General features: G+C 46.0%; 7 protein-coding genes across 7 annotated transcripts; 4 read left to right on the top strand and 3 right to left on the bottom strand.

The window, feature by feature from the left end:
• Positions 1-5,008: 5,008 nt before the first annotated feature.
• GL218_05215 (Peptidyl-prolyl cis-trans isomerase-like 4) lies at positions 5,009-6,481 on the bottom strand (the record flags this gene model as incomplete). The annotated part of the gene is made up of 1 exon (XM_033581863.1): positions 5,009-6,481. The coding sequence occupies one exon, from the start codon at positions 6,479-6,481 to the stop codon at positions 5,009-5,011; it is 1,473 nt and encodes a 490-aa protein (XP_033434890.1).
• A 939-nt stretch (positions 6,482-7,420) lies between these two features.
• Positions 7,421-7,948, bottom strand: GL218_05214 (uncharacterized protein; the record flags this gene model as incomplete). The annotated part of the gene is made up of 1 exon (XM_033581862.1): positions 7,421-7,948. The coding sequence occupies one exon, from the start codon at positions 7,946-7,948 to the stop codon at positions 7,421-7,423; it is 528 nt and encodes a 175-aa protein (XP_033434889.1).
• Positions 7,949-12,206: 4,258 nt separating this feature from the next.
• On the top strand, positions 12,207-13,228 carry GL218_05213 (Isoflavone reductase like protein; the record flags this gene model as incomplete). Its single annotated transcript, XM_033581861.1, has 2 exons — positions 12,207-12,811; positions 12,877-13,228. 2 exons carry the CDS (start codon positions 12,207-12,209, stop codon positions 13,226-13,228), a joined length of 957 nt encoding a protein of 318 aa, XP_033434892.1.
• A 640-nt stretch (positions 13,229-13,868) lies between these two features.
• On the top strand, positions 13,869-15,320 carry GL218_05212 (DNA-directed RNA polymerase I subunit RPA43; the record flags this gene model as incomplete). Its single annotated transcript, XM_033581860.1, has 1 exon — positions 13,869-15,320. The coding sequence occupies one exon, from the start codon at positions 13,869-13,871 to the stop codon at positions 15,318-15,320; it is 1,452 nt and encodes a 483-aa protein (XP_033434891.1).
• Positions 15,321-15,942: 622 nt separating this feature from the next.
• GL218_05211 (uncharacterized protein) lies at positions 15,943-17,140 on the top strand (the record flags this gene model as incomplete). The annotated part of the gene is made up of 2 exons (XM_033581859.1): positions 15,943-16,896; positions 17,012-17,140. 2 exons carry the CDS (start codon positions 15,943-15,945, stop codon positions 17,138-17,140), a joined length of 1,083 nt encoding a protein of 360 aa, XP_033434894.1.
• Positions 17,141-17,718: 578 nt separating this feature from the next.
• GL218_05210 (uncharacterized protein) lies at positions 17,719-19,341 on the top strand (the record flags this gene model as incomplete). Its single annotated transcript, XM_033581858.1, has 2 exons — positions 17,719-17,826; positions 17,893-19,341. 2 exons carry the CDS (start codon positions 17,719-17,721, stop codon positions 19,339-19,341), a joined length of 1,557 nt encoding a protein of 518 aa, XP_033434893.1.
• An 84-nt stretch (positions 19,342-19,425) lies between these two features.
• GL218_05209 (uncharacterized protein) lies at positions 19,426-20,362 on the bottom strand (the record flags this gene model as incomplete). The annotated part of the gene is made up of 2 exons (XM_033581857.1): positions 19,426-20,112; positions 20,246-20,362. 2 exons carry the CDS (start codon positions 20,360-20,362, stop codon positions 19,426-19,428), a joined length of 804 nt encoding a protein of 267 aa, XP_033434494.1.
• Positions 20,363-20,528: the final 166 nt, after the last annotated feature.

Here is a 20,528-nt window from a genome sequence, read left to right as displayed (position 1 = left end):
CCTTTCCTCCCTTCTTCCCCTTCCTCTCTTTCCTCCCCTTTTCTCCCCCCGTTTTTTTCCTCCTTCTCCTTCTCTTTCCTTCCCTCTCCTCCTCTTCTCTCCCTCTTCTCTCTCTTTTTCTCTTCCTTTTCCCCTGTCTTTCCCTTTCCTCTTTCCTTCCTTCCCTCCTTCTCTCTCCTCTTCCCCCCTTCTTTTCTCCTCTTTCCCTCCTCTCTCTCCTTCCCCTTCCTCCTTCTTTTCCTTCCTTCCCTCCTCTCTCCTCTCTCCTTTTTTCCTTTCTCTCTTTCTTCCTTTCTCTTTCTTTTTTCTTCCTTTTTTTTCTTCTTTTTCTCCTCCTTTTTTCTTTCTTTCCTCTCCCTCCTCCCTTTTCTTTTCCCCCTTTTTTCTCTCCTCTCTCTCCTTTCCCTCCCCTCCTCTCCTCCCCTCTCTCCCTCTCTCTTCTCCTTCCCTTTCCTTCCCCTCCCTTCCCTCCCCTTCTCCCCTCCCCTTTCCCCTCCCCTCCCTCTTCTTCCCTCCCTCCTCTCCCCTTTCCTTCCTCCCCCCTTTCTCTTTCCTTCCCCTCTTCCTCCCTTCTCTCCTCCCCTCTCCCTCCTTCCCCGCCTCTTCCCCCCTCTCTTCCCTCCCTCTCTCTTCCCTCTTTCTCTCTTCTTCCCTCCTTCTTTTCTTCCCTCCTCTTCTTCTTCTCTCTTTCCCTTTTTCTCTTTTTTCCCTCTCCCCCTTTTCTTCCTTTCCCCTTTTCTCTTCTTTCTTTCCTCCTCTTTTTCTTTTTTTCCTCTTCTCTTCTCTTTCCTCTTCTCTTTCCTTCTCTCTCTTTCTTCCTCCTCCCTTTTCTTTTTTCTCCTTCTTTTTTCTTTTTTCCTCTCCCTCCTTCTCTTTTTCCCTCCTTTCCTCTCTTTCCCTTTCCCTTCCTTCTTCCTCCTCTCTCTCTTTCCCCTCCCCCCCGTCCTTTTTTTCTCCTTCTCTCCTCTTCTTCCTCTTTCTCCCTTCCCTCCTTTCTTTCCCCCCTTCCCCCCCTCTTCCTTTTCTCTCTCCCTTCTTTTCCCCCCCTCTTCTCCTCCTTCTCTCCCTTCTCTTTCTTTCCCTTTCCCTTTTTTCTTCCCTTTCCTTTTTTTCCCCCTCCTTCTTCTTTCTCTTCCCTCCCCCCTCTTCTCCCCCCCTCCCCCCTCCTTTCTCCCCCCTCCCCCCCCCTCCTCCCCCCTCCTCCCCCCTCCTCCCCCCTCCTCCCCCCTCCTCCCCCCTCTCCCCCCTCCTCCCCCTCCTCCCCCCTCCTCCCCCCTCCTCCCCCCTCCTCCCCCCTCCTCCCTCCCTCTCTCCCTCCTCCTTTTTTTTCCCCTCTCCCTCTCTTCCCTTCTCCTTCTTCCTTCTCCTCCCCCCTCCCCCTCCCCCTCCCCCCCCCTCCCCCTCCCCCTCCCCTCCCCCTCCCCCTCCCCTCCCCCTCCCCCTCCCCTCCCCTCCCCCTCCCTCCCCTCTCCTCCCCTCCCCTCCCTTGCCCTCCCGCTCTCTCCCCTTTCCTCCGTTTCCCCCTCCTTTTTCCGCTTTTCCCTGTCTTCTCTTTGTCCTCTGGCCGCCTCGCCCGCGGTGCTTTCGGATTTGCTTATTTCAATTTGGGTATCCGGTACATTGAGCAAGTGCCCATATTTGAACCGTGCCACCAATGAACAGGTGCTGCGTTAACGGTAGCCGTTTAAAGGCGGAGAGCATGGAAAGCATGGAAAGCATGGAACCGGAACATCTCTCAACGAGGGCAATCCGTATCGAGTGAACTTGGGTCTTGTCGGCACGTTCTATATATGACAATAAAAACTTTGATTCCCATGGTAGTTCCAGCCAGCTTGTATCATACACTGGGTGCGGAATAAGTTAAGCCAAAGTGCTACTGTCTCTCATCAAGCTTCCGAACACAGTGGAAACGCGGGCAAGAGTACACATGTCACTGGCAAGGCACATGGTCCTCATAGTTGGGAGATAATAGGTGCCAGAACTTAGCAGCGGAAATTTTTCCTTCCAGCTACACGGCTGCGTGCATGTCCCCGCTGTCAGTCATCTATAAGAAGCTGCAGGTAGCCGTTATTCGTGCTACCGACCGCTATATCATTGGCTGAAACGTGTCCGTCAGTATGCGAGACATTTTGGGGGTTCAAATTGCCATGATGCTAGTCGATAGTAGGCCTTGGAGTAGGTAGTTTAATACTTGGGAAGACTTAGGGGTCAGGGTCCAAAATCAGGACTGTGGCGAAAAGTTTATTTGTAAACTACCTAACCTACCTACGATGATGATATCTTGAAGCTTTGGTCTCATGCTAGCCCCTTATACCATTAGAATAGACATACTCACAAGTTGGGCCTAGAAATGAGCATCGACTACTACTCGATCCCCCTTGGAAGTTATCCTCCATTAGGTACCTTAGCCATCGTGAAGGATAGGCGATAGAGCCATTGTCACGCCAATAGGTCAAAATAGATGGTAAATAGCCATTGCTAATTTAAGAGTTAACTTGGCAACGAATCAGCTCTGGAACTGAAAGATCTGAATCTATAATGAGATTAATCGATCATCCCCACAGGTTGCTGTTGGTATGGTCTATATTTCCCCTTTGTGTGACTCTCGGAGCTCTTTTCAAAGTTCATCATTTGTTTCGTAGAGTAGAGTCGGAGTTCCGATCCAACTTAATAGATAGTCTCAAATTGACGAGGACGGGAAAGTACGTCAACTCCCGGCAGGACATTTATGATGGGTCTTCTAGCTGCAACAACGATCCCATACAAAAGTGACAGCCGATATCAGGCTAAGACAGGAGGGTGGAGACGTATATTCGATACTTGAAGTAGTGAACGTCTTTTAGGGCTAGGTTCAGCAAGACGTCTTGAAAGTGCCATAGAAATATTGTCACACGAACTTGGGGACCTTGCAGAAAACGGTCTTAGAAGCAACCAGCGTCGAAAGGTACCTTACCTACCTAAATAAGGAGAAAACCTGTATTCTAATTCCGGACGATAACGTATGGTAGATAAAGAGTAGCATCGATCGATCGGTCGTAGGCGCTCTGATAATCAGCGTTGGGTAAGTAGTGCTAGGGTCTTTCGGCTCGGGTTAGAATTCCAGGAACGCCTCGTGGCACGACAAGTAACAGGACATCAACTCGCGAACCTCGCATCCTAGTAGGTTGATGAATTCACCCCCACTTCGGGAAAGACGGCCTGTTGCAAGCTCATGACTATCCCATGTCGTCTCCCATGCCGTCCGACATAAGTCTCCTTTACCTGCGTGTGTAGAGCTCCGTCAATCCTAGCCAAAGAAAATCTTACCACAATAAGAACCTAACCTAGAACCTTAGGGAGAACTCTTAAATATATGTTTAGGGAGGTTAACAGATAAACAAGTTATAAAATAGCCACGCTGTTTATCAGACTGAGCTGCATTTTTCTTACGCTAGTTTTAGCCTTGACATGGCATGAGAAAACGATAATAGATTTGCCCCATACATACGGTTTAATAGCATCAATAGTACCTAAGTTGAGAAGCAAATACTTGGATACTTTCAACCTGCATGGTGGCGACCAGCGGCAAGCCACGAGCCACTTGCATCGTCGAGCCGCCTTCCATTGTTCCATCAGGCTTCTAGTCTGCGGGTAATCGAAGCTCATAAGGGGGGCTGCTTGGGTTTAGGTGTATACTCGCAACACTCCCCCAGTCTTTATAGATATAGATGACCCATGCTAATTGAAGTGAAGCAATAGTCATGCTCTTCGTATGTCGGTGAGAAGGCTAATGCTTAAAGTCAGTACCATATTGGTTGGTTTGCTGTAGTCTTAATAATGGTAGCAAACGCGTCTCTACATATATCCGACCCCGGCTATTCGTGATCGCATAGGCATTTCCTATCTTCTCGTCCAGTCCGTCCGTGGTGACTCAATTTAGCGATGTAAATAAATCTCGTCGATGGTATTTTTTTTCATGGAGGCGCCACTAGTTTCTTTCTTCGATGCCTGATAGACGACTGCCGGGTGACAGCGGCATCGGTGTAACCGGGAAGGAGGATTATAGGATATGTCATACGTTAAACAAGATAGCAACGAAGCTTTAAACCTACCTTGGTAAGTTTTAGCCAGTAGCTACCCCTTCGAGTAGATTGCCAATCCTTCGCATGGTTGATACAATGTTCTGCATATTAAGCATTCAGTATCGCGATGCAAGATAGCCGAATTCTGTGTATTTCATCACTGCAACTGGGGATGTCCAACTGCATCGTCTTGTTCCGATTTGGGAATCTCTCCCAAGATAGCTGAATTCCCTTGGAAGTATTTATTTGTCGTCGTTGACCAAGAAGTTGAATGAAGTATTATACTGGTGCCTGAGTTTCCAAGACCGTCGCTTCATCCTGTAGAATAGAATACAATTATGGGGACTAACGATATAGCCACCATCACATGGCTGAATCCGCATCCTTTTGCGCCATGTCAGGCCGATATTTAACTATTTTATACGTTGATAAAAGGGTCTGAGAACGGGGGCGAGCGACGAAATGAACACAACCCCTCTTAAACTCACACTTAATATAGTCAGATTTAGAGCTTTATGGATACTAGAGAACGACATCGATATGCCTAGTAGGCCACATTGTCTAAACGTGAGCCAAACATATAAAAACGGCTCGGCTCGTTCCGGTATTCGTTACCGAACGCATAAGAAACATAAGGGGCAGGAAAAACATCAATTGTACGTAGAACGAGTATCCACGAGTATCCTATACCAAGCTACACGCGCGATTACTACGCCCGTATATGATTGTATGCTCTAAAATGTGTTAGCCTTCTCTTTATCTAAATCGGGTTATCTCCATACTGTAAAGACGTGCTTGGTTCATGCCATTTAGATCTAACGCCGAGTAAGTACGTTTAGAACACGGCTCCGTAAACATAATTCAGATACCTAAGGTACCTAACCTAGTTAACTAATTCCACATACTCGATATAACAGTCGTTTCGTATGAAAGGTAGTGGATTCAGGCTATCTCCGCCGATAGTCACGGCGAGGCTGCTCTCTTTCTTGATCTTTTCCACGTCGGTCGTTATGTCGGTAGCCAGCGCGATCATCCCTTCGGTGGTCATCGTACCGATTCCTATCTCGAGGCTTGTCTCTCACTGGGCTTCTACTTCGTGACTTCGGCGCCCCATCCTGGTCGCGCCCATATCCACCGTCCCGGCGTCTGGCTTGATCCACATCGTTACGGTTTCTATATCTATCTTTATCCCCGAAGCGATCGGGATCTCGAGCTCGCCTATCATCTTGATCTCGACCGTCTTTCTGTCGCCTATGTCGGCCGCGCATTTCTTCCTCCCCGTAAACCATGCTGTAATGATCTTCGGTGTCTTCGTGACCGCCCTCTTCCCTGTACTTCCTCCATTTCTCCAGCTCTTTAACACCGCCCCATCCGCCACCTTCATGCTTGCGTTTCCTCTTTGCATTTTCCCCACCCCTCCAGACCTCGGCCAACTTGCTCACGCTCTGACTGAAGTCAACGTGTATCCTTCGGTCGTCAATGAGCACTCCTTGCATCTTAAAATAAGCTGCTTCGCATGCGCCCTTGTCCTCGAATTCTACAAAGGCATACTGTAAACTGTCTCCTGTCTTCTTGTCGCGTATGACCTCGCAAGATAAAATCTTGCCGAAGCGGCTGAAGATAAGCTCAAGGTCGGAATCGGTGGTCACGGGGTTGAGCTTGCACACGAAAAGTACATTCTCGGGAGGCTTGACTTCGGCAAATGGAAGATCACCCATCATCTCGAGGGTTAAAGCCTGGGCGCGTGCCTCCCTCTCACGCCGCACCTTCTCTGCTGCCTCCTCGTCTATCTCTTCGGTTAAAGGCGCATCGTCGGCGATTCGAACCGTAGCGAGCTGCGCCTTAGACGGGGGAGGTGATTGGCTGGGCTCTCGCAAGCCGGACGGGTCGGAGTAGGGGTCGTCAAGAATGATTGTGTGTTTTATACGAATATCAACGAGCGGATGGCCGTCTTTGTCAATAATAGCATTATTGACTTTCTCTAATGCATCAAACCCCTCGACAACCTTGCCAAATATAGCCGCCTTTCCATCTAAATAATCAGTGTTGTCGCCGAGTGTGACAATGAATTGGCTGCCGGCAACACGAGCATCGGGATCGGAAGGATGTGGTGCAGTAGCCATGGAGACAGTACCTCTCTCGAGATGTCTCAACTTTGGATGAAATGTAGCGCTAAATGTTTTCTTGGAGGGCCCAGAGATGAGACCCCATATAGAGGAGCCGCCATCAGAAGCGACAGAGGTCGGGCCAAGAGGGTCGCCAGTTTGGAAGGAAAAGTTCTGTTGGATAGAATGTATGGGCGAGAAGTTGTAGTATTTAACCTTGCAGAGTTTTATGAAGTTTTCGCATTCTTTTGGCGCGTAATCAACTAACAAGTCTATCACTATGTCGCCGGCGCTCGTTTCGAGCAAGACTGACATCTTCTCTTTATCCTTTTTGCTAGGGCGATGTAGCTAAGACGAGACGGTAGTAATAATACATAACACGAAATGGGTCAGATTATAGTGAATTAGGAGCGCGTTGGAAGGTGGAAGGTGGAAGGAGAAAGAGGGATCGGTAATAAGAGGTAGTCGTTTATGAGGATGTAGTTGTATGAAATAGGGAATAAATTGATGAGACGCGCGAAAGCAAAGAATGAACCATAAACTGTGACGCACTTTGAGTGTTACCCGGATGTCTGTGGCTGTGTGATTATGTGGCTGCATACAAAATACGTAGACGGGGCCACTACATGTACCCCGCGTCCATACATGGAATTTCCCATTAACATCAATTAAAGACAATTGAAGCTATCACAATTTAAGTCGTCTCTTATACTAATTAGCACGCTTTAAATATATAAACCATTTCCATTTTTCAATTACAATAGCTAGTATTATATATAAGTATGTAAGGTATAAAGTATGTATATATTTTCGGTCTCTGTTCAAAGGTAGGTACCTAGGTACCTATGTAAATATATCCTTGAATCTCAAAATTGCATCCTTTACGGAAAACTTCAATTAAAAAATATTCGACCCATTTATAGCGCCCCCCTTCTCCCTTTCCCCTTCCCTTTCCGAAAAATTGGCACGCCTATCTCTCACTAGACGACCAAGAGGCATTTCATCGCTAAGTCGCCGATGAGAAGCTTCAGATAAAACTTGATGATATGCCGCACAGAACTGGCTGCCAGGGTTCCCGAACGCCATCCGAATTCAAATAGGTATCGAGTTCCCAAGCCCAAACCCAATATTCCTTTAACCCCTAATCCAACATTGTCCGTCTAATACCTTTCTTTTTCCTTCCCATCTTAAGATTAACCAACTTTTCCACACTTCACTCCCGTCCCTTAAACCCATTTTCCTTCTTCGCCCACTTCAATCAGAACCACCGTGGCTTCGCCGTCTTCGTCCGCTACGCAGTTCTCTTTCCGTGTCCATTAATCGCGTCTGCACCCAAGTTCTCATTTCTTGGTCCTTCCGCACTGTCTCGCAGTTAAGAAGCTCCGTCAGAGCCCTCTTGAGGCCCTCATTCACGTCGAAGAGCTTCTGTTCTCCTGCTGCCATCTCCTCGATCAATGATTCGTCTAGCACTGGTTCTAGCTGAGTCTGCGAGCCTCGGTATCCCGAGCTCCTATTAGAGGACAACGATGACCTTCGATGGTTCCGTGAGGGCGAAGGAGAGAGCTTAAGGGATGGGCTACCAATAAATGACCTGGTGGGTGAGACCGAAGGCGAAGTAACTGCAGTAGAAGACGTCGTATATGAAGGACAGAGATCGTGCATATGTTGCCGAAGCTCTTCGTGTTGGTTCTGCAATAAGAGGTACTTATGCATAGCGAAGTCGATATTGTGATACGAAACCGAATCGGGTCCCGATTCCATCAGCTCATCTGTGTAATGCATGTTGATGTCGCGATAGAACATGTTCAATCCGTATTATGTGTCTAACGGCGAGCTGCATTGAATTGAAGGTGTGTCCAAGTTGACAGGAATAGGGAAATAGAGGAATGGAACACGAGTCGAGCTGTCGAGTTACCAATCGATCGGCGGTGGGATAGTGCCGGATGTAAGTGGACTTGATGGATTTTCGTCTCGGAGTGTGAACAACGGACCAGCTTCCGTGTAAGTGTACTGGCGTCCTGTCGATCTGACGATCACAATTGTAACGTCGTCTCCTTTTACAGATGACAACACAAGTATTCGAGTTTCTAAGAAAGGAATGCGGGATAATCGGTGTGAAATACAACGTTCCTAAATGAGGTTGAAATGTAGGGAACAATTGGGCTGATGCTGTCGGGTTTATAAACCAAGACAGGGGGGGGAAGGCCTTTAGATTATTATATTTCCCGGGTTACTGCAATTTCTGGAAGACTGCCTTTTAGACCGGGGTTGTACACCAAAAACCTCCGTGCAGATATCAGGAAATGATGTGAAGTGGTCCTCAGGACACACCAAGGTTGGCGCCGTCAGAAATATAGCCGATGAATTGAGTTTGCCGATCTGGTTTCCGGCTCGATGTTAGGCAATTTAGAAATGCTGTAAGTCACCAAGATTGCTCGAGTATTCGTGTTGCCGGTGGAACCTTGAGGAAACTGTCGGGAGCACCCGATTTTGTATGATGAATACCTCCTAATGTATGTGTGGAGGTATGGATGTACGTATGGATGTATGGATGTGTAGAGGTGTGGATGTGTGGAGTCGAAAAAGGTGCGATTTTATGTAGTGTAATGTATGTAGATAGCACCAGACTTGCTTGGGTAGCTCTAGGAGCATTAAAGGGGATAGTGGAAATATAGCTCAGAAACCACCAAAGGCTAATAGGGATGACTGGCTTGCAAATATTATAGATAAGACGTAATAGAAAAATAAGCACTATCGACAGAAGCACACGAACGCCTATTAGGTACGACCTCGTCGACGAGACGAATACAAAGGATGAGTGGCGTAAATGATCGCGAGGCGTATCAAGTTCGCCAATACAGCGATTAATAAAATATTTTTCAAATTTGGTAGAGTGGGGGGTTTAGAAGTTGGAGGAAAGGCGGTGTTTAGCTCAGAAACCGTTGGTCTTCCCGTTGCTGGACTAGACTCGGCCGTGTTTGTAGCAAGTTTATTACTGCGGTAAAGTGGACAAAAAAAGTTGAAGCTCCCCGTTTGCAAATGGTAGGGGCTCGACGACGTGATTGCAGGTAAATTATTGGGGCCAACAGGGTCGAGACCGGACTCAAAGCTTGGTTAGGCGTCGGAACCATCCAACCAAACTAAACGATGGCGTCGATATTTCAAAGGTTGATGTCAATATTATACAACTCAGCAGCTGTAAAAGCGGTGCTACCAGCAGGGTAGGATAAGCTAGGTAGGTATGTAGGTAGGTAGGTATGTATGTATGTATGCGATGTTGACCTGTCACTTATTATGTTGCTCAAACGCTTCAACGCAACTGAGCGAGTAAAAGACCTCTGAGTTCCTTTTATTAGCGAGTTTACCGAGGATATATAAGTAAGACTATCCGGGCGGACGCGGTTATATATATATATGAAAAGCGCCATTACAACTAGACCATTAAAGATAACTATGATAGGTTTCCAGAAGAGGTTCACGTTTAACGAATAGCAATACAACACCTGATAGTGGCGCGTTTCGTCCGGTATTTAGAGGTTAAGTATCTCGTTGCCCGTGATAAGAGCTCCGGTAGGTGAAGGCAAAGTGCATATGAAGCTAGCTATGTAATGGTGTGCCAGTCAAGCTCTTTCATCTTATTGATTGAAATCTAGGAGGTGGTACGGTGCCTTGTCTGCTTGTACCTAATCTCTGGAGAAGGTGTGGAGAAGCATTATAGGCAAGGATAATAGGTATGTACCTAACATATTATGTAGGGATGATGGGGATGATCTGTAACGATATTTGCATCTCACACAGTGTTGCTAAAGACTACGAATAGCACTGCCCATCGCTAATCTATCTTCAGCACGGTCCAATAGAGACATAGGATAATTGTACGACGCTCCTTAATTACATACATACGTAGCGTTCTCTCCTAACTGAGTCGGAGGTTGCTAAACCACTTACATGATAATAGAAGCTCTTTACGTTTCAGCTGATATCAGGAGTCTTTCCATTTGGTTCAATCAAGAAAATATTTAAATTATACCTTTCACTTATACAAATTGGCTAATAAGAACAAACTACACGCGTTTACAAACGAAGGATTAATGTACAATGATGTTAATGATGAGGGAATGACGTCCATAAGAGGTTTAAAATAGGACACATTCTAAAATAAGCAAATTACCGTGGTACACTTATCTTCTCTTAGCACTGTATCATAGGTACTGTGCCCGCTTGACCTGGAAGTATCCGAGGTCAATAAGTGCCTCGTTTTTACATCAGCCCAACCTGTGGCTTTGCATAGCCTAATCCTTATTCGACACCCAAAGGTCTAGAACAACACACACGCTGCCATACTAACGAGACTATCACGTTGCCAGAGTCGGGGCTAGTCGAAAAATTAGTTTAAATTGTGTAATAGATATGAACCGGCAACCATGTGGGTTAATATTCTAGATATATTTAATAATGATTTAACGACGCTTCGAGATCGGGAATCGGGATCAGTGGAACGCTCGCAAAGGGTGACGAAATATCAGGGCATGCCAATTTTTTAGAGCTCCCAAGAAGGTTTTATCGAAACATTCACTGGCCACTCGTCGCCCTAGCTGCCTAGTAAGGCCCCCGAAATTCGACATATCTATTTCATGAAGTTCTAGAGCGGGAACCTGCAAGCGCTCGTTGGGCTAGATGATAACCTGGGCATGAAATATCCACCTTATCGGTAGTTGACGTTCTTAGTCTTCACAACACCGGCAGATTCAATCGGAAGACGTAAGATAGGGATGATATTCTCGTCGTATCGTTGATAGTGTATAGTACTTTAATCTATGAATTATACATAGGCAACATGACTTCAGATCATCTTATCACGTAGTTCTACCCACATTCAACGGACAAGGAGCTCCGAAAGGTCGTTGTGTGCCACATTATCAGAGCCGTCAGAAGAATGGCATGTCCTGGCGAAGACGGCTCAACCGGCACCAATCAGACAGTTGAATAATTGGAACTCAAGGATCGACATGATCCATGAAATAGCATACCGTCAATGTACGCCGCCCCTCAGTCCCTTCTGTCTATCTGCTAAAAGCAAGGATGCCGTTCCAAGAGGGCGGGATCAGCTCAGCTGTACCTGCAGAACATTTTATGTCGATCCAAGTTCGAAGTCAGTACTACACAACCAGACTTAGAAAAGAAGCAGGTTTATACACAAACGTTACCTGATAACTAACGAAGCGAACTATACGTAACTATGTAACGTATATACCTAACTTCAAAATGCACAGGTGAAAGAGAAGGATGTGGGACCATTTTTCGTTAAAACATATCTTACGAGCATAGGAGATACCATGGCATCCCCAGGATTTACCCCAGTCTTACCCCAGAGAAAGCGTGGCATACATAGAGCCCGTCGCCAATTGTGTAATGCCATGACTTCATCATCTGGGTCCACTGTAAGTCCTGGAGAGCCATATCCATGTATGGTTCTTCGGATGATTGCCCGTGGCCAGTTTACCGGACCTCCTATTCTACCTAGTTCTGCTAACGATCGGGCGGATCCGATGTATCACTTAAGGTTGATACACTATTCCGCTTCCCCTTTTTGAGTTTATATACGCCTACCCATACACGAGTACATAACAAGGCGGTGCTTTAAAGTTGCTTCTCTAGTACTTGAGAGTTATATAAAAATAATAATCATCAACTATCTAGGTACCTAAGGTAATGAATCAATATCGATCTAGGTAAGCAAACCCAAGTACCGAAGTCAAAGCTCTAGGAACAACTTTTCGCCCTTGCCGAAAGACCATTATATAAAAACTATTAACTGGAGCATTATAAATGTTTTAACCACTAAACAGACTAATTATAACGGACCTAAATTCTTAATAGTTCGTAAAATATGATAGGTAATAAACCTATGGGCAGCTAAATTCGGACGAAAAGAACTACCCCGCAATTCGATATCGTGATTTATGTCCTCTGACACGTAGTTAACATCAAGGTTTACGTATTATCGTGATATTTTCTACATAGTGTTCAAGTCCTAGCTATGGCGAACCAACTTCCATCTAATATATTAATCATTGGGGCAACAGGTACTATTGGTAAATACATTACCGAGGCTATACTCTCAGCCGTCCCCCATGTTGGTCGTCAAGTTTCCATCTTCACGTCACCTGCCACAGCATCCAATCCAGACAAGGAGACCATACTATCATCATGGAAGTCTCGGGGGTTATCGGTCATCACAGGCAATCTTAACAACGTTGATGATGTTCGAAACGCCTACAATGGCATAGATACAGTTGTCTCATGCCTGGGAAGAAATGCACTAGCTAGTCAAATTGAACTGCTAAAGCTTGCGGAAGAGACCAACGTGCAGTGGTTTTTCCCTAGCGAATATGGCACGGATATCGAATACGATGCCTCTAGTAAAAATGAAAAGCCGCACCAGAACAAGCTTAGGGTACGAGAATTTATCCGTGAGAATTTGAAGAAGGTCAAGTGCACTTATGTTGTAACTGGTCCGTACATCGAGATGTATTTGGTACTTGCACCAGTAGCCAAAGAGGCCGGAGGTTATGATACCAAGTCGAAGAAGGCTGTGGTCATTGGAAGTGGAGATGGCAAGGTTGGCTTCACAAGCATGCCCGAGTAAGCTTCTTGGTTCCATACAAAGTAGCAGTAACTATTCAACCCATCCGGCTAACATGGTGCAGCGTTGGTAAGCTAGTGGTTGCAGCTCTCCGGCACCCCGAAGTATCGACGGGGAAAGTCCTCAAAGTCCAATCGTTTGTTACGACACCGAACGATATCGTGGCAGAATTTGAGAAGCAGACTGGGTCAAAGTGGACGGTCGACCATACACCAAATCAGAAGCTTCGCGAGATGGAGAATGAAAAGTGGAATGCCAACGATCCGATTGCAACGCTGTACACGCTGAAACGTATCTGGGCTGAAGGCGGTACACTATATGACAAGACTGATAATGAGATATTAGGTCTTACATCGGGAGACATGGAACCATTAAGCGCTGTTGTAGAGAGGGCTATCGGCGGGAAAGGATATTGAGGTTCGTTCTGCATGGGTGTAAATTATTCTTATATTTGCCTATGGTTGGCTATCTCGTAGATATTTCCTTAGGTAGTTATAGATAAATACACATCATTTATTTATATTATATATAAGTGTATATAGTTGTCAGGGTTGCAGTCCTAGATTTGCATGTTAAGCGTGTTCTCTTAATACTTGACTTACACCAGCATGACTTACATATACGACTCAAAAGAGACAAACCATATAAACTAATATACATGTAAATGATGAAGATATTTGATTCTAGATGTAATAGACATAAGCCGTGATTAAGTTAAGTCCCTCCGAGGTATTTGTATGATTAAATTCTACATTGGATGCTATATATGTATTAAGAGGTCTCTTACATAGGTACCTCCTAGGAGGTAGTTATTTTATTATGATGAATGTCGGAATGCCCCGCTAAAAACAACAAGCTTATCGATAAATATCGGTCTTCAAGAAAAAGAAAAAAAATTTATGGTTTAGAGTCCCTTGCAATCCCATGCCGGCGCATTTCAGCTAGCTCAATCAACTTTGATTTTTTTCACCTTTTTAATCCTATCATAATAATTACAATCAATTCTGAATTCTGAATTCAGTTTCTGCTCACGCCAACTCCCTTACCGCCCGCACAATGGCAGACAACGCAGCCTCAACACTCACGTCGCCGTCCGACAAGAAACTCAAGTCGCATAAGAAACATAAGCGACACCGTGAAGCCGATGGTACCGAGGGCAACGAGCGAAAGCACAAGAAATCCAAAAGTAGCAGTAATTCTCATGCTCCAGAACCAGAAGATCCAATCCAGATAGAAACCAAGTTGGCCGACGCGATTATACCAGAGACCGAGGCAAACGGCAACGATAGTAAAGCAGGAAAAAAGAAGAAGAGGCCAAGACATAAGGATAGGGACCAAACTACAGAAAAGACAGATGAGCACCAAATAGTGCAAAATGGCGCAGTGGGCGGAAGCGCCTCCAAAAAGGACAAGAAAAAATCAAAGGAACACAAGAAGAAACATGATAAGATCAATATAGAGGAATCAGTCATTCCAGATAGTCAACCAGTTCCAACAGCACAGGACCAAGAGACAGAGGATCCCGAACCGGATTCTATGGACATCGACTCAGTTCCAGCCGAGACTTCTAATTCTGACGAATTCGGACAAAAGCCGGCAGCCAGCGAATACCCCTTCTTCACACAAACCGTTTCACAGTACCCCTCTCTATTTCCATCAGGTTTGATCGAGCCGATAGAAGGGTTTGCGGATCAGCATCTGAGACCTCTGCTCAATCGCTACGTTCCAAGCTTTCGTGGTGTTCTACTAGCCTATCGAAATCCCCGTGTTGGAGAGGCACCAGGTAGGGGGTCGCTGACTGAAGAAAGCAAGGCGAAGGAGACCGTCTTACTTGAGTCTATCAATGAATATGCGGTAGCTTTTGGGTGGTTGACGGTCGACGTCGATATATTCCGTCCGTCTCGAGGCGTGTCCATGGAAGGTATAGTGAATCTACAAGGCGAGGGCCATATCGGAGTCGTCTGCTGGGACATGTTCAATGCTTCTATCGAAGCAGCGCGATTACCTCATGGATGGCGCTGGGTTGATTTACTGTCCAAAGACAAAGATAAAGGCAAAGACAGAGGCAAGGGCAAGAAAGCGGACAGGGAGAAGACAGCTGAGGAAGCTAAACTCCCGACACCCGAGCCCTTTGACAACCCCGAAGACGATACCACTCAGATGCATACTACCGGTTACTGGGTGGATGAGACCGGGAAGAGAATACGAGGAGGGGCTAAGATCTACTTCCGGATCAAGCATTACGAAGTTGGTATCAGCGGCGATTACGGATACCTAAGTATCGAAGGTACGATGTTGACCGAGGAAGAAGAGAAGGTTAAAAATGCCGAGGAGATGGAGGTCTTAAGACGGCGCAGGCTAAAGCACGGCGGCGTATTACGAAAAGAGCAGAAGCGCTTGCCGGAATTTAGCATGACCAAGTTCGGCGTGAATGAAACCGAAGACAATGAGACTCAGCGTGCCCCTGTACAACAGGTCCTGAGTCGTCCAGGAAGTGACACCGAATAGGTAACTCATAAACAAATGTATAATCTTTCTCGAATATTTCGGAGTAAGCGAATACTGGCATAACTAGGTCGGCCGAAGATTATCGAAACCGCGGCGAATATCGATATGGTTATGAAAAGAGACGTGGTTGACTAGGTCCGCGTGGACAATAAAAGGGTCAAATTGTGTTTAACGTTAAGTTGGAATCTGAAGGAAGAGGAAATACTTCAAGAAATGCCTACTTTTCGGTGTGCAGCGTTTTCGCTTGTCTATTAAACAGACCTCTTATTTATAACTCTAGGTTAGGCCAACACAACTTTAGTATGCTAACATACGTCCTATTGCCTCTATTAAGAATATTCGACATGGTAGAAAAACATATCAGAAGATATCTAAATTCTCAACAGATGAAGGGATAAAGTAGGGAAAAAAAAAGAAAAAAAAGGTAGTGAAAATCGTAATTCAACCAAGTCATTAGAAGATTAATGTTGATTGGCCGATAGCGAAACCAAGAGGATTGAGATTACTAACCCCTCTAAGATGAAATCTAAGGTGAGATATATTGCGTCGCATGATTGTAACTAGTTTCCCTGATATCTACCTAATCATATATTAGGTACCTAAGATAACCTAGGTATTCATAATGGTCTCTTCGTTTCCGCAGTTTCGCCTCCTCCCCGCCGAGCTTCGCTATAAGATATGGCGTCTTGCTATACCACATCGCTTCGTCCGAGCAAGGTTAAAGTTAGACTTAGATGCTTGGAATGCCGCAACAGAATCAGATTGGGTGCAGGTTCACTACCGCATCATCCATGACGAAAGGATGTCACCTCTTCCGCGTCTAGCCCTGGTTAACCACGAGGCGAGGCAAGAGATAATAAAGAGTTACAAGCCGCCGCTTCAGATTAGTAGGGATACCGTAAGACGGTCCCTAGGAACTCAATCCGTGGATGAAATGGCTCTCGATATTATGTGTAGCAGCTCTAGAATCACGCAGTTCAATATGGACAGCGACGTGCTCGAATGGGCGGAACCACGACGATGGAGTACCGGTACTCGAGAGCTACCATATCCAATTTTTCTGGCAGCGTGCTTGTCAGTGAGACATGTCAGCATAGAATACGACCTCTCGATGCATACACAGCTAGAGACTCTGGCTTTAGCTGTCCTAGACCAAGACCAGCAACTTGAGACGCTAACCATTGGTCTCAATGTCGAATTACGCTCTGGGAAGTTGGACTCCCAGTTTCGACTGGCGAGAAGCCCACCTGGTCTTAGCTTATTCTTCCTCGACAAATTCGTAGAGTGGAAGGATGTCGATGATATCCTGTCGCAATACCCGACTTGTCTCCTCTATAGATCCAGCCCGGATGACCCCATACAAGGCTTGCATCCTCTTATCAACGAGACCCTAACAAAAGGATACTCACCCGCTCAAATGCCCCTGGCGCCTAGAACACGCCTTGACACGCGATTTTCTATCTACGAAGTGCTTCGGCCAGGAAAACTAAAAGATGAAGGATCCTCACTCTCACTAGACTGGGCCTACCAGCAAGGATCGAAGGTATTCATCTCGGACCGCTTTGATAACAGACACGTATGTGCAGATTATACCCTTTTTATTATAGTTGACTTTTTGGTTGTGCCCCTTTCCATCCTGCAACCTAAAAAAAAAAAGATGAGTACGTGTAGCTAATTCCATTTTAATCTAGTTCTGGTATTACGAAGGTATACAGGTGGATATTCTTTTATGGCTTCAACGCGTGAGAGATGTTAATGATGGTCATAACTTAATGATTCCTTGCCATGGGTTTTGCGTGCCTGATTATGGGCTGCCATAGCCTTATGAATTAGAAGAGGTAAAGGTTAGGTTTTTTTTACGCGGGTATATAAATGAGTATTGGGCACTTACATCATTTTTGAATGTTGGGAACTTGGATTGGAAGTCGTAGACCAACTATTATATATAAGGTTAACAGGTATCAATACTACATTCATTGAATGTTTTAAGGTTTGTTGCGTTAAGATGCATCGCGTGGTACTTGAATTAACTGTCGTCCTACGTGTATCTGCATGTACCTATGTACCTCTCTACCTGCTATCTCCGTACATACATGTACCTACATAAAAAGGTTAAGAGGTAGGTACATCCACATGCCTATGCCTAAACATGCCTCAATGCACTCAAATGAAGCTGCACCTGGCCTGGAGCTGCGCATGTAATACATAAACCATAAACCTGTCATAAACTTGTAGAATCATGTGGTTGGCATTTTATATTCCAACATGATTCAATTGAGAACTTCTAACTTCTTCCTCCATTCTATATTTCATTCTAATACCTCTTAACTATCTATTCTAACTATTCACCTATCTACCTAAACTATTGAATTAGTTAGAATAGGTTTCAACATTAGAAATGTCGTCCTCCTCTGGACTACGACAGTCCATCAGAGATGTCTCGCCATATCTTATCCTCTTAGTCGTCATTAGCACCCTCGGCCCGCTACAGTTTGGTTTTCATCTTGTAAGTCTCATCACTTGGTTGTTTTATTTTGTCACTAATCTAACCTCATATTCTACCAACTTCTAGGCTGAGCTTAATGCACCTCAAGATGTCATCTCCTGTCGGGTCAGGCAGCAGTTTGTATCGCGATTCTCCGCCGCCCTATCCTTCATGTCATCGTCGTCCCCGAACAATGATCAAGCGACTGTTTCCTCTGCGCTACCCGATTGCGTGCCTATGGATGATGCTCAATTCGCCGTTGTATCGAGTATGTTTACACTCGGCGGTCTGGCCGGTGCTCTCGGGAGTGGACCCATCGCCTCCGCTAAGGGTCGCCTTGTGGCCATGAGACTGACCAGCTTGTTCTATATTGTCGGCTCCATCATTGAGACTTTTGGGGTTTCCATTGCTATGCTAGCCGTCGGTCGTATCTTCTCGGGTGTCGGTGCCGGTGCCGCTACGGTCATCGTGCCCATTTATATCAGCGAGGTAGCACCTCCCCGCGAACGTGGTATTTTCGGCGCCATGACACAGGTCAGCATCAATGTTGGTATACTGGTTACACAAACTATGGGATATTTCTTGAGCTATGGCTCTGCATGGCGATGGATACTGGGCGCCGGTATTATTATCGCTGCTGTCCAGGGCTTTGGCTTGTTACTAATACCAGAGAGCCCGGTTTGGCTAGCGGCAAACCAGAGTGCTACTCAAGCGAGACGTATATTACAAAGGATCCGAGGACGACATTACGATATCGAGGAGGAGACTTCTACGTGGGGGGACTCTACAGTCATCCCAGAGGAAGAGGGACTTCTTAACGATCCTTCTAGCGGTCCTAGGAGAGGATCGACCTCTAGCAAAGCTAGCGTTAAGAATAATGGGACTCTCGGCTTCATGGAGGTAGTAAAAGACCCTTTATACCGTCCTGCTCTTATTGCAGCCGTCGGTGTCATGTGCGCACAACAATTATGCGGTATCAATTCCATTATCATGTACTCGGTGTCGCTTCTCCGGGACCTCCTACCGATTAACTCGGCGTTGTTGACGATCATAATATCAGCCATCAATCTCATCACGACTGTTGCGTGTTCGCCGCTGCCGGATAAGTTCGGAAGGAAAACATGTCTCCTCCTTTCCATCTTCGGGCAGGGTGCAAGCGCGCTCGTGCTGGCCTTGTCTATCTTATTCGAGACCAAGATTCTCTCAGCAATTACGGTTCTCTTTTTCGTGGCTTTTTTTGCTGTTGGACTCGGCCCGGTACCGTTCATTCTTGCCTCTGAACTAGTTGGGCAAGAAGCCGTCGGTGCGACCCAGTCCTGTTGTCTGGGTGCAAACTACATTGCTACGTTTTTAGTGGCCCAGTTCTTCCCGATTATTAACGTCGCTCTGAACGAGCGATTTGGAGGTGCCGGTTGGGTCTACTTCATATTTACCGCTTTAGCCGTCCTATGTGGGTTATTTGTGTTCTGGCGTGTACCAGAGACTAAGGGGAGGAATGCGGACGAAGTCTGGGGCCGGGCACGGCGGATCGATTAGGATGGGCTACAGGATCTTATATGCATAAACAAACATATAGCGGTTATTTGATGAAATTGGCAGATCTATTTATTTTATTTTAAATTATGGCTTTCCAGGCAGTAGCCTTTGATATTTGATTGTATGCTCGAGTTGCATTATAGCAGCTCTGACGCCGTCTACAACATGTAGTTGAGACTGGGCAAATTCCTCACCCTTTTCTTCGTTGGCAGCCTCTCGGATAATGTCTTCCAACCCGGCCATTCCCGCGCATCCCATAACGATGCAACGAACGCGGCCCTTAGAAAGAAGTCGCTTAGTTGCTTCTTTGAGCTTCCGCCTCACGATGGCGGGATCAACGCCGTGGTGGAAGTCTGAGGCATTCAAGCCGGTAGATTCAACTCCGGCAAACTTTGAGTTCTCGGGGCCAGGACTTCTTGTTTCTGCACCTAGGAAATTCCCAACACCCGTAGCTAAGTGCTCCTCCCAGAATTTTCCTGTGGTGATGATGCCCCATGCCTCGCCGTATGAGAGCACCGATAAGGCTGCTAGGATACTGGCCTCGAAAATTCCGGTGACGACGTTGGGGTATTTTGTATGGTCATGCTGCATGGCTGGTACGAGCGGGTGCACGCTATAACACGCGACCACGACCCCATCGTAATCCATACCGCTAGGATAAGAGGTCTCTAAGTCCTTAAGCACAGCTATAGTGCTCTCTTCGAGGTCCTTCCCATCGTTGATACTTGCGGGTGCGCCCTCGGGGCCTGTGTATGTGTGAATCTCGGTTGACTGCAGTTATGATTAAGGTGAGTTTTAGGCCTTGTTATCCGTTTCTCGGTAGATTTTGCAAAACTCGAGGGATAAGATAGTAGGATGGATCATAAGAGGTCTGGAGAGGTGATCGGGTCATGTATTAACGCACGTATGGTAAATCTATAGAGCTGATGACGACGTTCATGCCATCAGTCATAGCCTTAGAGGAGTTGGGATTTAAGACCAAGATCTTGGTCGTTTTCCCCCGAACAAGTTTGGTGCTCATAGTTGATTTTGGTTTCGTTCTCAGGGCAGAAATAGTTGAATAAATTGCATACGAAGATAGGGAAATACCTGGGACCTGGGACTGAACCTGGATAGTTGTTGATAACGAAAATTCCCAATGTAAGCTAACTTAACTAAAGCTTATTTATTACCAACTTACCTAATCT

Source organism: Daldinia childiae (genome assembly GCF_008694065.1).
Source record: "Daldinia childiae strain JS-1345 chromosome Unknown Scaffold5, whole genome shotgun sequence".
Taxonomy (NCBI): domain Eukaryota; kingdom Fungi; phylum Ascomycota; class Sordariomycetes; order Xylariales; family Hypoxylaceae; genus Daldinia; species Daldinia childiae.
This window is presented reverse-complemented; position numbering and strand designations above follow the sequence as displayed.